At 43.5% G+C, this 11,344-nt stretch overlaps 1 protein-coding gene across 1 annotated transcript; it reads right to left on the reverse strand.

Annotated features, from left to right (window-relative positions):
* Window positions 1-2,880: 2,880 nt before the first annotated feature.
* On the reverse strand, window positions 2,881-9,598 carry MESD (mesoderm development LRP chaperone). The gene is made up of 3 exons (XM_065847739.2): window positions 9,402-9,598; window positions 3,994-4,226; window positions 2,881-3,280 (listed from the first exon to the last, which is right to left on the reverse strand). Exons 1-3 carry the CDS (start codon window positions 9,558-9,560, stop codon window positions 3,016-3,018), a joined length of 657 nt encoding a protein of 218 aa, XP_065703811.1. The 5' UTR covers window positions 9,561-9,598; the 3' UTR covers window positions 2,881-3,015.
* Window positions 9,599-11,344: the final 1,746 nt, after the last annotated feature.

Consider the following 11,344-nt stretch of genomic DNA (forward strand, 5'->3'; position numbering starts at 1 on the left):
AAGACGTCTGGGTTATAAAATATAACTTAGAAAACTTGGTTATAGCGGCAGAACAGAGAAACCACTGAGCTGGGTGGAGAAAGGCAGCAAACATTCACCTGTCATGAACGCCGATGATTTTCCACGTACCCCTGCATAGCAGTGGAAACAATAAAGAAATAAGAGCCATAATCACCACCCTACTTGTAGAAAGATGTTTCAAAAGCTGTATTCAAATTGCACGTTTGTAGAGTTAAAAACTTGCTATTTGAAGTCTGATGTGACTCAACACCTACAAAGCAGCATCCAGTATCTGCTGGGCCACTTGGAACATTAATGACCTTCAAGGTATTTATTTATATAAATTATAGTGCGTTCAGGCCTCCTAAATCATAACAAAATCACAGCTGCTTGTATAACGCAGCACCAGGACAAGTGTTCAAGCATTTACTGGTTCTAAAAGAGAACACAAGTTGTTTTGGAGTAGAGCTGTGAACTGCGGTACCAAAGAATGGGCCGGTGAAGAAGTTCCTGCCAGATCATCATATGATACTTGCTACCATATTGAATTATTTGCTCAGCATAAAGCATGAAAAAGGGAAAAAAAATGGAAGACCAAAAAAGTTCCTTGAAGGCAGTGTTTTTGTACTTTATATCAAGCCATTACTCCTATTAAAAACCTAGAAAAACCCACCAAACACTTCGAAATTTCAATAAAGCATATGGCACAAAGCACAGCTGCATTTTGCATAGGCAACTTAGTGACTCAAGCCAGCCAAACTGAAGCCCTCTCATCAGCCGGCTGAATTGCACAGCAGCTGTTGCCCCACTCGGGACCACAACAGCAAAAGCTCATTTCTGAAGGGCTAAAACAAATACCTGCTCAGAAAAGTTGGGCTACAGAGATAGTGTAGGAATTGTATCTTCTCCTTGTCTAATTCGCTTTGTATCCTGTTCTGCATTGCTTAATTACTTAGCTCAGGATGAACGCAATTCAATCAAAAAGAGGTCATGATAACCTTCATAACGACAGCAAACTGCATTTCCACACGTTTCTAATCATAATCTGAATTGTCATCTCTATACCATAAATTCTAAAAGGAACAATCTAAGTAATCGTTTCATATCTACAAGCTTTGTCTGACCTCTGTTCACCTCTTGATAGGAGAAGCAACATTCTTTAAAAAAAAAAGTGAGGTGCAAACCCAGAACACTTGACAAAAATGGTAAATTAGTTATGAACAAAAAATGTACTGTGCATCTCTCCTCGATCCAATGGGATATCCAAGAGACTCTTCTCAACTCCACTACACATTTGGATTAATAGTAGGATACAAAAGTAATGGAGTTAAACCTGAAGAAACACAGGATTTTCATTTCTTCCACTCAGACAAACAGGCAAAGGCCTGTTTAAGTGTGGCAGGAAAGGCTGCTTTAATCCTAAATTCATACAAACATAATTAAATAAAATCAATCACCTAGAACCTTCATCAGCATCATTTAGTCCTTACATACAAAGACAACTTAGTCCGTCTCCCAAATATCTAACTAATGCATAACTGTTTAAAAGGTTTTACTACTCAGTGGAACAGGAGGTTTAGTGACATCTTTTATTTTGAACAAGCACTCACTAAGTCATAGTTTCTCCACTTTTGACACTGAAATATTCCACAAGATCAACCATTATGGTTCAATTAGGACCTTTTATCCAAAACACTTGGATTTTAGCACCTTCAATAAAGAATCAAAGTAATATCTTGGTAGTATCGAATGAAGACAGTTAATACTGTGCTCATCCCCTGGAAAATGACATGGACCATAAATACCTGGTGCATTGAGTCCTTAACGCATAGTAAGGCAGAAGGAAAACAATTCTAAGTGATGCATTTGACTGAACACAATGTGAATATAATACAACCTTTCCAATTATTCAAAGCCTTCGGAGAAGAAATCAAAATTGCTCCCGTACATGCAAATTACAGTATTTAAATCCAATGTTCATTTATAATCAACCATGTCAATCCAGGAATCTGTACCCAAAAAAGTATACCTGGTCATTAAACATCAGTAACTGATATGTCTAACTCAAAGTCTAACTCTGTACTGTAATGAGTGCTTTTTCAAAGACTTCAGCAAACCCTTAAACCAATAAAACAAATTAATTTCAAAGTTATAGTGATTTCTTCTAGCTCACTGTCCAGATAATGGGAATACTTAACACTTGTTTCTGCAGGCTCAGTTCTTTGGCAGCAATAGCAATCTGAATGACACGAATTTGATCGCTCCTCTTCTCACTGACACCGCTCATGTGGGAACTGTAATTCCAGTAACATCCCAGCATTGCTTCTGGTGGGTACAGAATCTCCTTTCTGCAAAGATTTGGGGTGCATTAGCCACATATCTGCCTTAGCTCCTACTGCACTTCTAAGCACTTCGATGGATTTGTGGGGGACACATAGAATGGGGTTTATTTTAAAGAAACAGGTTGTCTAACTAGACCTGCCCTAAATGCCATCATTTCAGGCATCTTCAGCCGTTGTAACACTATTATTTGCAATTTTAGGCTGTTTTGCAAACTGAGTCTAGCAAACTGGTATCCAAGAGAATCTTTTAGCACCGTACTCTGCTACCTGACAGCAGCTCCGGATCTACGACCAACTTACGTACCCAAGATGGACGTGGTTACTATAGACGAACATCGGTGTATTCTGAGATTGTATTTCTTCTTTTCCACTTTTAAATTAAATTTGTGATGTTAGACGCATGCAGTTGTATGTTAACTTTAAACAAAAACAAAAGCAGAAAAAAAATCACAAACTAAAGTAGTCAATCGCTGGTATTAAACATTACCTTTCTTGTAACTGAACAAACGCCAACATTAATAAGTAAACCGGTGTGTTTCAACATAAAAGTCTTTTAACCTCAGTACTCTCTGCTTCTTTCCCCCTCCCCACCCAGCAAAGCCAAGAATTGTATGGAAAATTAGTTTCCCTTCAAGGAACAGCAGAGCAGTGTTCAGTCTGGTTAATGTGTCCGTCATAGATCCTCTCTCTGTTTGGTTGCTCGGTTGTCCTCTTTGATGCCATCAGATTTCTTGTCTGCGTCTTTTTTCTTCTTTGTTTTTTCAGGTTTGGTTTTGTTTTTCACTTTCTCACTTTCTTCTGCTCCTTTGCCAGGATAAACTTGACCTTCCAGAGTAACATCCGCGCACCTTTCTTGACTTATCAGAAAGTCTTTGATCTCCCAGGCGTAACCACCATCACGTAGCATGAAGATGGCGCGATTTGAGCCAACAATAAACCTGAAGGAAAGATACATATCTTTTCAGTTAGCTCCACACCTTTCAAGCACGACAACATTTTGTTTAATTCAGAGCACCTTCACAACTGAGGCACATATTTAAGAGCAAGAAGTTGGTTTTGTTGTCCTGCGAATGGTGACAAGAGAACAATTTTATAGCACACATAAGAATAGAATGCATTAATTTTACAAATAACCAAAGAGGAGTGAGAATATAAAATAAAACACATTACGAACTAATTTGGCACGATGTAACATGCATTAAATTGTGCATAAAATTACTGCAAAACTTCTGAGCCTCAATTTGAGAGTGCAACACTCCTCTGTTTCAAAAGGATTCCCTCTGAGAAAAAAATGCATTTTTAGCCAGTGTAACAAAGACCTTTTTGTGGCGACAAGTCTTCCAAGTGTGAGGTTTTCCATAAAGCACATAAAAGCAAACTACTGCCACTAAAACTGATAAATAGCTGAGACATAATGAGATAAAAAGCAACTAAGCTATATATACGTCACGCGTGTTAGGAAGATCTGTGCACCACAGCAGAATTTTTGTAGCATGACTTAAACAGGCATATAAACTGATACAGAAACAAAGAAATAGTGACAAATGAAGGTGGGGAAGGGCACAGGATGAACAGTTGAAAATATTTTCAGGAAGAAAGAAACAAGGGTTTTGTAAAAGCAATAATATTATCCTCGTGTACAACAGCTTACCTTTGCACGTCATAGTTGGCATTGAAGAGACTGCCCTGCCACAAGCTCGTAATTTCTTCTGTCTCCTTTTCTGTGGGATTTCCCGACACCGTGACAAACATCATCAAAGTCTTCCCCTTTTTCGTCAGCTTCAGGATACTTTCAGGCTTGCCTGGATCAATTTTTGAGAAATCTATCGGTGCTGGAGGCCTTTTATGTTCAGGAAGATCCCCCTCTTCGATATCATCATCTTTCTGTTTTGAAACGGAAAAGGAGGCTTTAAATTCAACTGTTCCACAAAGCTGTTCTTTTTTGAAATTCCCCAATATTTAGAGAATAATTCTGCTTTGATAAAAGTATTTTTTAGTTTAATGATGGAGATTCTCAAACCAAAAGAAACAGTGAGTTTTGTTTCAGGATACTTCACCAAGAGCGTTCTTCCCATTTATAACCCTCGACTCAAAATGATGCACGTTTTCATACTGACAGGTTGAATCTCATTTTATAATGTACTGACAAATATTTCAGACTCAAGGCTAACTCAATACAATCCCACTTAGGTACTTCATAAAATAACATAATTGTTTTCTTCACAGTTGCACATAGATTTTTTAAGTATACAAGACGAACTGAGAAAGTTGCACTAAAAAGCCTCATAAACACATAAATAAAAAAGCCTTCTTCTGCATGTTGTTTTCAGAGGTCAAAACTTACTTCTGGGAATCATGGGATCACTTGAGTGTGTAATTTTCTTTGTGCCTTTAAACAAATAGAACCACAAGAATTCACAATTTCTATGTTCATGCCACGGGAAAACTTTAATAAAAGGTTTCCTGACTTTTCTAATGCACAGATGCAGTTCACCATCTGACAACATAATCACCAAGAGTAAATCACTCTTAGAAAAACAGTGAAAAACAACTCTTGATGTCTCTGCTGAAGTTGACAGGCACTTAAATATTTGGAAAGGCAGAATTCAAACTGCTGCCCCTTAAAACGGCTTGAAACAGAGAGGAGTGAGCATAGCGACAACTTATCAACCAAGAACTTGATTGCTTAAACAGTATATGTATCACAGAATTAAAAACTAAAAAAACAAAGCAAACTAAATCCAACAAACAACAAAAAAGGTAGATATTTTAGGGGTTGTTTTGACTTTAAGCATTTAGTGAAACTACACATCACTCCATTCAGAACATGAACTGTAGCAGCGTGTAAAGAAATTCCCTTCAGAAGCCTCAAAGGTCAGGAGCTGAGCTTGACTTTTAGATCTAAGTACACATTACAGCCTCATCTCTGCACATACATATATACAAACTCAACACCCCACTACAAGGAGCATCCCATGCCCTTTAAAGGTTACGGTTTGATACAAGTGACCTGTGTTATTCTCCTCCTCTCAATTACACTAAGTTTGCTGCCTTTCTGACAAGAGAGTTTAAAATTTAGTTACCACAGAACAACAGTTGTAGAAGCCTCGGATTGGATCCTTTCTTTCCTTACTAGTATATATTTATTTCAATTCTGCAAGTCTGAAGCATGCCGTCAAGGAGTCCACATGCCTTTGAAAATTCCACATTAAGAGAATTGGGAGCAAAGGAGAGCCCCAGGAAAGTCCCTCTGCCCTAAGTGGGAACAACTCTTATCTTAGAGGAATCACAGAATCACAGAATGTCAGGGATTGGAAGGGACCTGGAAAGCTCATCCAGTGCAATCCCCCCGCCGGAGCAGGAACACCCAGCTGAGGTTCCACAGGAAGGTGTCCAGGCGGGTTTGAATGTCTGCAGAGAAGGAGACTCCACAACCTCCCTGGGCAGCCTGGGCCAGGCTCTGACACCCTCACTGGGAAGAAGTTTCTTCTCAAATTTAAGTGGAATCTTTTGTGTTCCTGTTTGAACCCATTACCCCTTGTCCTACCAGTGGTTGTCACCGAGAAGAGTCTGGCTCCATCCTCATGATACTCACCCTTTATGTATCTGTAAACATTAATGAGGTCACCCCTCAGTCTCCTACAAGCTGAAGAGCCCCAGCTCCCTCAGCCTTTCCTCATAAGGGAGATGCTCCACTCCCTTCAGCATCTTTGTTGCCCTGCGCTGGACTCTCTCCAGCAGTTCCCTGTACTTCTGGAACTGAGAGGCCACAACTGGACACAATATTCCAGGTGTGGTCTCACCAGGGCAGAGCAGAGGGGCAAGAGAACCTCTCTGACCTTCTGACCACCCCCTTCTAACCCACCCCAGGTACCATTGGCCTTCCTGGCCACAAGGGCCCAGTGCTGGCTCATGGTCATCCTGCTGTCCACCAGGACCCCCAGGTCCCTTTCCCCTACACTGTTCTCTAATAGGTTGTTCCCCAACCTATACTGGAACCTGGGGTTGTTCCTGCCCAGATTCAAGACTCTACACTTTCCCTTGTTATACTTCATTAAATTCTTCCCCGCCCAACTCTCCAGCCTGTCCAGGTCTCTGGATGGCAGCACAGCTTCTAGCGTCAGCCACTCCTCCCAGCTTAGTGTCATCAGCAAGCTTGCTGATGGTGCACTCTATTCCCCTGTCCAAATAGTTGATGAATATATTGAAGAATACAGGCCCCAGTACTGACCCCTGAGGCATTGCACTAGAGTGGAAGCTGGAAAATGCTCATATTGATAAAGTACAGTAAAAACACAAAGTCTTACATGATTGAATGAAAAACGTTCTTCAGAAGTAAAAGCAAATCCATCCTGATCTCAGACCACCAGTGTACAACCAGCTTCCTTCACAGTTTTGAAAGGGAAAGGCAGAAACAAATGTTTCCAAATACACCTCACACAATACAGAAATTGACTATGGGGTTAGTGACAACATAACCTACTAACATATATTACCTATTTCTCCCTTAACCATTCAACTAAACAGTCATAAAGCTGTACTGTTATTGTTTGAAAAGAATATTATAAAAAGTAGTCAAAAGCTCCCCTACATGACAATTCTTTCCTTGATCCTGTACAAATTATCATGCAGTTTTTTTTATCTATAAAGCTATCTACAAAGCAAAAGACTGGACAAAAAGTGCAAGCTTTTGCTTTGAAATGTCTGGTAGATTCATTAATTTAGACAGTAACATGAGGCTTCAGAGGGAAAGCATTACATAGACACAGTAATACCCATATACTCCTTTCTCTTCCCCTCGGCTCTCATTATCATGCATTTCTCATCAATGCCCTGGATTTTTATTTTTTTAAATATTAGCAACATATGTAAGCTAATTCCTTGGCCTATTCAATAATCTTAGCTCACAGTCAAGCCTGAGAAACCCTGAGCTTATAGCAACAACGAACCAGTTTAAAGAATATGACATTTCAGTAACAGAAGAACCTCCGGACCAGATTCTCAGCTCCTCTGAACTCAAGGTTGCTGGAGAGTCCCTTTCCATGACGGAAATCCCTGGGTGGCTTCCTTCAAGCTCTAGTTGCACGACTGAACTCCCAAAGCAGCGTCCATCTCGTTTGCCCATTCCCCATGCTCATTTTCCACTAGAACGCTCTCCCAGTTCACCAGGCAGTGGTGCACGTGGTTGCACCAGCACAGTGCAAGGGGCAGTAGAAGAGCCCAAACAAAGAGGTGGCTGCTCGTTCTGGGAAAGCCACTGGAATCACAGCCCCAGCCTTGCCAGGCTTGTGTCCGACCCCATGGATGTTATAACCACCTTGCTCCAATGCTTTAGACTAATTGTCATGGAAATAAAAAAATATTAAGAGTCATCTCACTAAGTTAAAGTATTATAATGGCACTTGATTCTGTACAGATCTGCGTCCCTCACTCCCAAGCATCATTCCCGCTTTGATCCAAACTCATAACGGTCCCTTTGTTTCTCATCCCGCCCCATCAAGTGCACTCGTGCCCTTTCCTCCAGCCACCACCCCCTCACGTCTTTCATGTCACTTATATGTGTTCTAACTACCACCAGGCAAAATGTCATCCAGCCAACAATCCCCAAGACCAAACAACCATCAATTGTTGAGTCCCTGCTTCAGTGACTTTCTCCTTCTATGCGCATTCCTCAGTGCCCATGCCAACCGCAGCAGCCAACTCTCCAGTTGCTCGGTGACATCTGCAAGCAACATGGCTACGAGCGTTTGTGCAGCACATGGTGAAGTGGATCAGAGACCTGCTCCAGCTAGAGAGGAAAAACCCTGAACAACATCCTGACCCTGCCTGCCATATGGCCAGAACAGAACACACAAAGAGCCACAACAGTGTTAACCTGAGCCATCCAGGCATCTAATTCACAAACTCAGAGATGCACATCAACTTTTTCCTACAATGCCCAATTTAGTTGAAGCTGGACAATATGATCATAAAAGCCTTGATATCTTAGCAACTAGGGCTACCTGCTCCTTGGCTGATACCACTAAAAGAAAGGTGAACTTTGACCTTTTGATGTAATTCTACTTAAAATTTTAACTCAATGTTCTAAGAATTTCCCTTCCTAAAGGGACAGACACAGTAACAGCCCACGGGATGAACAAGCCCATAACCTGCCAACCAGGTCCAAGGCAGACATCCTTACTTCTCAAAGAAGTAACCTTACCTATACTGCACGTACAAAACCTCTTTCTCCATCTTGATTTACAGTTTTAAATGGTGCTACAGGACACAAAAGTTTTCACTCTATTATTTCTTGCAGGTGTTGTGCATAACATTCTGTGGAACAGCCTCACGGGAAAGAACAAAAAGACACTGATGAGTGCTCTGGCATTTATCAGAAGATGATGGAAGATAAACATAGTGAAAAGAACCCAACGGTGGCATGACAACCACATGGAGAAAACAGCAACGGGGAACTGCCTGAAAAAGATAAGGCAGTGGGCTGAGGGGAATGAGGGGGGACAAGAGAGAATTAGAATGTAAAGTTTTTACAATGAGGAGTGGAAAGGAAAAAAAAAAAACCCACAAACACCAAATCAACAAAAACCTACTCTGTAAGCATGAAATGAGTATTTCTTCTGCAATCCATCCTTCAGTTGCAAAACATGTATCCCTCAGCACCCCAAACCAGGCCATTGGTGTAGCACCCACAGCGGGTTTGGGGCTCAGAGGAGAGCAGGGGGCGGCAGCGAGCCTGGGGGCACAGGGCAACTCTCCCGGGCGCCCCTTCTGTGCCCGCTCCCCCCGATTTTGTAACTTCAGCCCACACGAACCCGGCACCAGCCGCCCCAGCGCCGCCAGGCCCCGGCGATCGCTCCCGCCCGCCGCGCCAGGCCCGGGCAGGACGGCGGGGCCGCGGGGGCCAAACCCTCCACGTTCCCCCGGTCGAGGCGCCGCGGGGCCGCGCAGAGCAGCCGCCAGGGCTGCCCCGAGCCGGGAGCGCGGCTCCTCCTCTCCCCACACCGGGATTCCCTCTGCGGGCTCCGAGAAGCGGAGCCCCACCGCTACACCTCCCCGCACCTCCCACTGCTCCAGCAGCCGAGCCATGTCCGCATCGTTGTAGTCTCGAATATCCTTCTTCTTGGCCGGCCCCGCCCGCCGCTTCCCCTCCGGCTCGCCGGCTGCCGCGCACAGCCACAGCGCCAGGCCCAGCACGACCCAGCCAGCGGCCGCCGCCATCTTCTCCCGGCCCGCGCCTCCGCGGGAAGGCGGCCCCGCCGGCTTTAAGGGGCGGGGCGGCGGGGCGGGGCCTCCTGGGCCCGTGTGCGGCTGCTCCGAGCGGTCGTGACACGCGTGCCCGGGCAGCGGGAGCGCGCCGGGTCGGGGGGTGGGTGGCGAGCACCCTGCTCCTGCTCCTCTTCCTCCCCCGCGATGTCGCGCCCCGGCGTGTGACGCGCTGTCCCCACACAATGAGCCGCTTCAGGAGGCTCCGGCGCCGTTCGGGTGTAGTCCCTGCAGATCTCGGCCCCGACTGCCGAATGAAAGGTGGACATTGTTTTTGGGCTGTTTTTCAAACGTCTGATGGACCCGCTCCTGGAATAACGCTTCGCGATTTTTTTTTCTTGGTTGCTTTTAAAGCGGGATGACAAGTATCTGCATTCACTTATACCTGTGATAGGAACCGGGCTCACTGCACTGAGACTTCTGATTTTGCTTAGTATCTTGGAATATTAGGTTTCTAGAAGACTTTTAAAAATAAAACCATTAAGTTATTAAAGTACAGCTCCAGAACGTCTGAACAGCACACAAAGTTAAGAGATAAGTTTTGTTCTTTCAACTTTTCCATTATGCAGAACAAGCGTTGATGTCTGCATAGCCTTATTTCACTCTTCGGTCTTAATTTTTTCCCCGTGGAAGCCATTTTAATTATAAGTAGCAGGGTCTTTTGCCTTTTTAAGAGGTTTAAACCTGGAACTTCAAGGAAGCATCACTGCTACTGGTAGATACTGGTCATGGCCAGGCTCATGGGTGAGCTGGGTGCTTTTCCATTCCAGTGGTAGCATTGATGGGAGAGCAGGTTCAGAGCAGAGGGATGAATTCTAGAGAGTGAACACCTCAATTCTGTTGTTGTATATAGTCCTGTAATGACCCAGGAGCCCACTGCCCTCACAGGCACAGTGTGCAAATGCAAAAGCCGTCAGTCAGCAGGGGGATTTTTGCATCCAGGACTAACTCCAGAAACTGTCAGACACCAAAGGGCTGTGTAGCCTGTGAACAGCAGGGAGACGTGCCCCGTGAAGCAGTAGCAGCAGCTTGCCAAGTGCACGCACAGCATGAGAAACAGCAGAGGAGGATGTGGGATCCAAGATTTCAGCACCCTGATAAACAGCCAGCCTGGTCTGGAACCTCCATACGGAGGGTTATCGTTTTATACCATTTCAGCAGGACTGCCAGTGCACCCGAGGAACAGGAAGCAGTTAGACCAGAGCTATTCATGGAGCTTGTTAAATGTACAGTAATGAAATGGGGTCTTAGTCAAGCGCTTTTCACAAAGCTGTCCAATAAGTCAGTAATGAGCACATTTCCTCAGTGATTTCTCATTAAATATAATAAACATCAGGTATACTATTTCTGATTGCCCTGATTAATGAGGTTTTACTAAAGTATGTTTCTGGTAACTTTTGTTATTACTGGATCATGAATACATTCACTGGAAAAAAAGACGAAAGATTCAATTTTGGAATGCTGGACTTAGAGCATAAAATAGTTTCACTGAATTTCTACTTGGAAATACTTTCTTCAATTCTGTGTTCTCATAGTAGAACAAACCGACCCAACTTTGACTTTCAGATGTGGATCTCAAAAGCAATGCAACTCCCTTTGGTAAGTGAACAAGTCGTTCAGTATATCCAGCACTGCACCAAACGACACCGTGCATTTCCTTGTCATGCATATAAAGGTTTTCACTTGAAAGGGAGATATTTTTCATGCTTGGCTCTGATCTTGCAACTATCTCTGTTCAG

This window comes from Patagioenas fasciata, chromosome 12, assembly GCF_037038585.1.
Source record: "Patagioenas fasciata isolate bPatFas1 chromosome 12, bPatFas1.hap1, whole genome shotgun sequence".
Taxonomy (NCBI): Eukaryota; Metazoa; Chordata; class Aves; order Columbiformes; family Columbidae; genus Patagioenas; species Patagioenas fasciata.

Bases quoted from the DNA above. Each gene is read 5' to 3' on its own strand.
- MESD (XM_065847739.2), bottom strand. From the start codon at position 9,560: ATGGCGGCGGCCGCTGGCTGGGTCGTGCTGGGCCTGGCGCTGTGGCTG. The intron at 4,227-9,401 runs GTGCGGGGAGGT...GTTTCAAAACAG, and splicing joins GGCTGCTGGAGCAGTGGGAG to AAAGATGATGATATCGAAGA. The intron at 3,281-3,993 runs GTAAGCTGTTGT...TCTTTCCTTCAG, and splicing joins GCCAACTATGACGTGCAAAG to GTTTATTGTTGGCTCAAATC.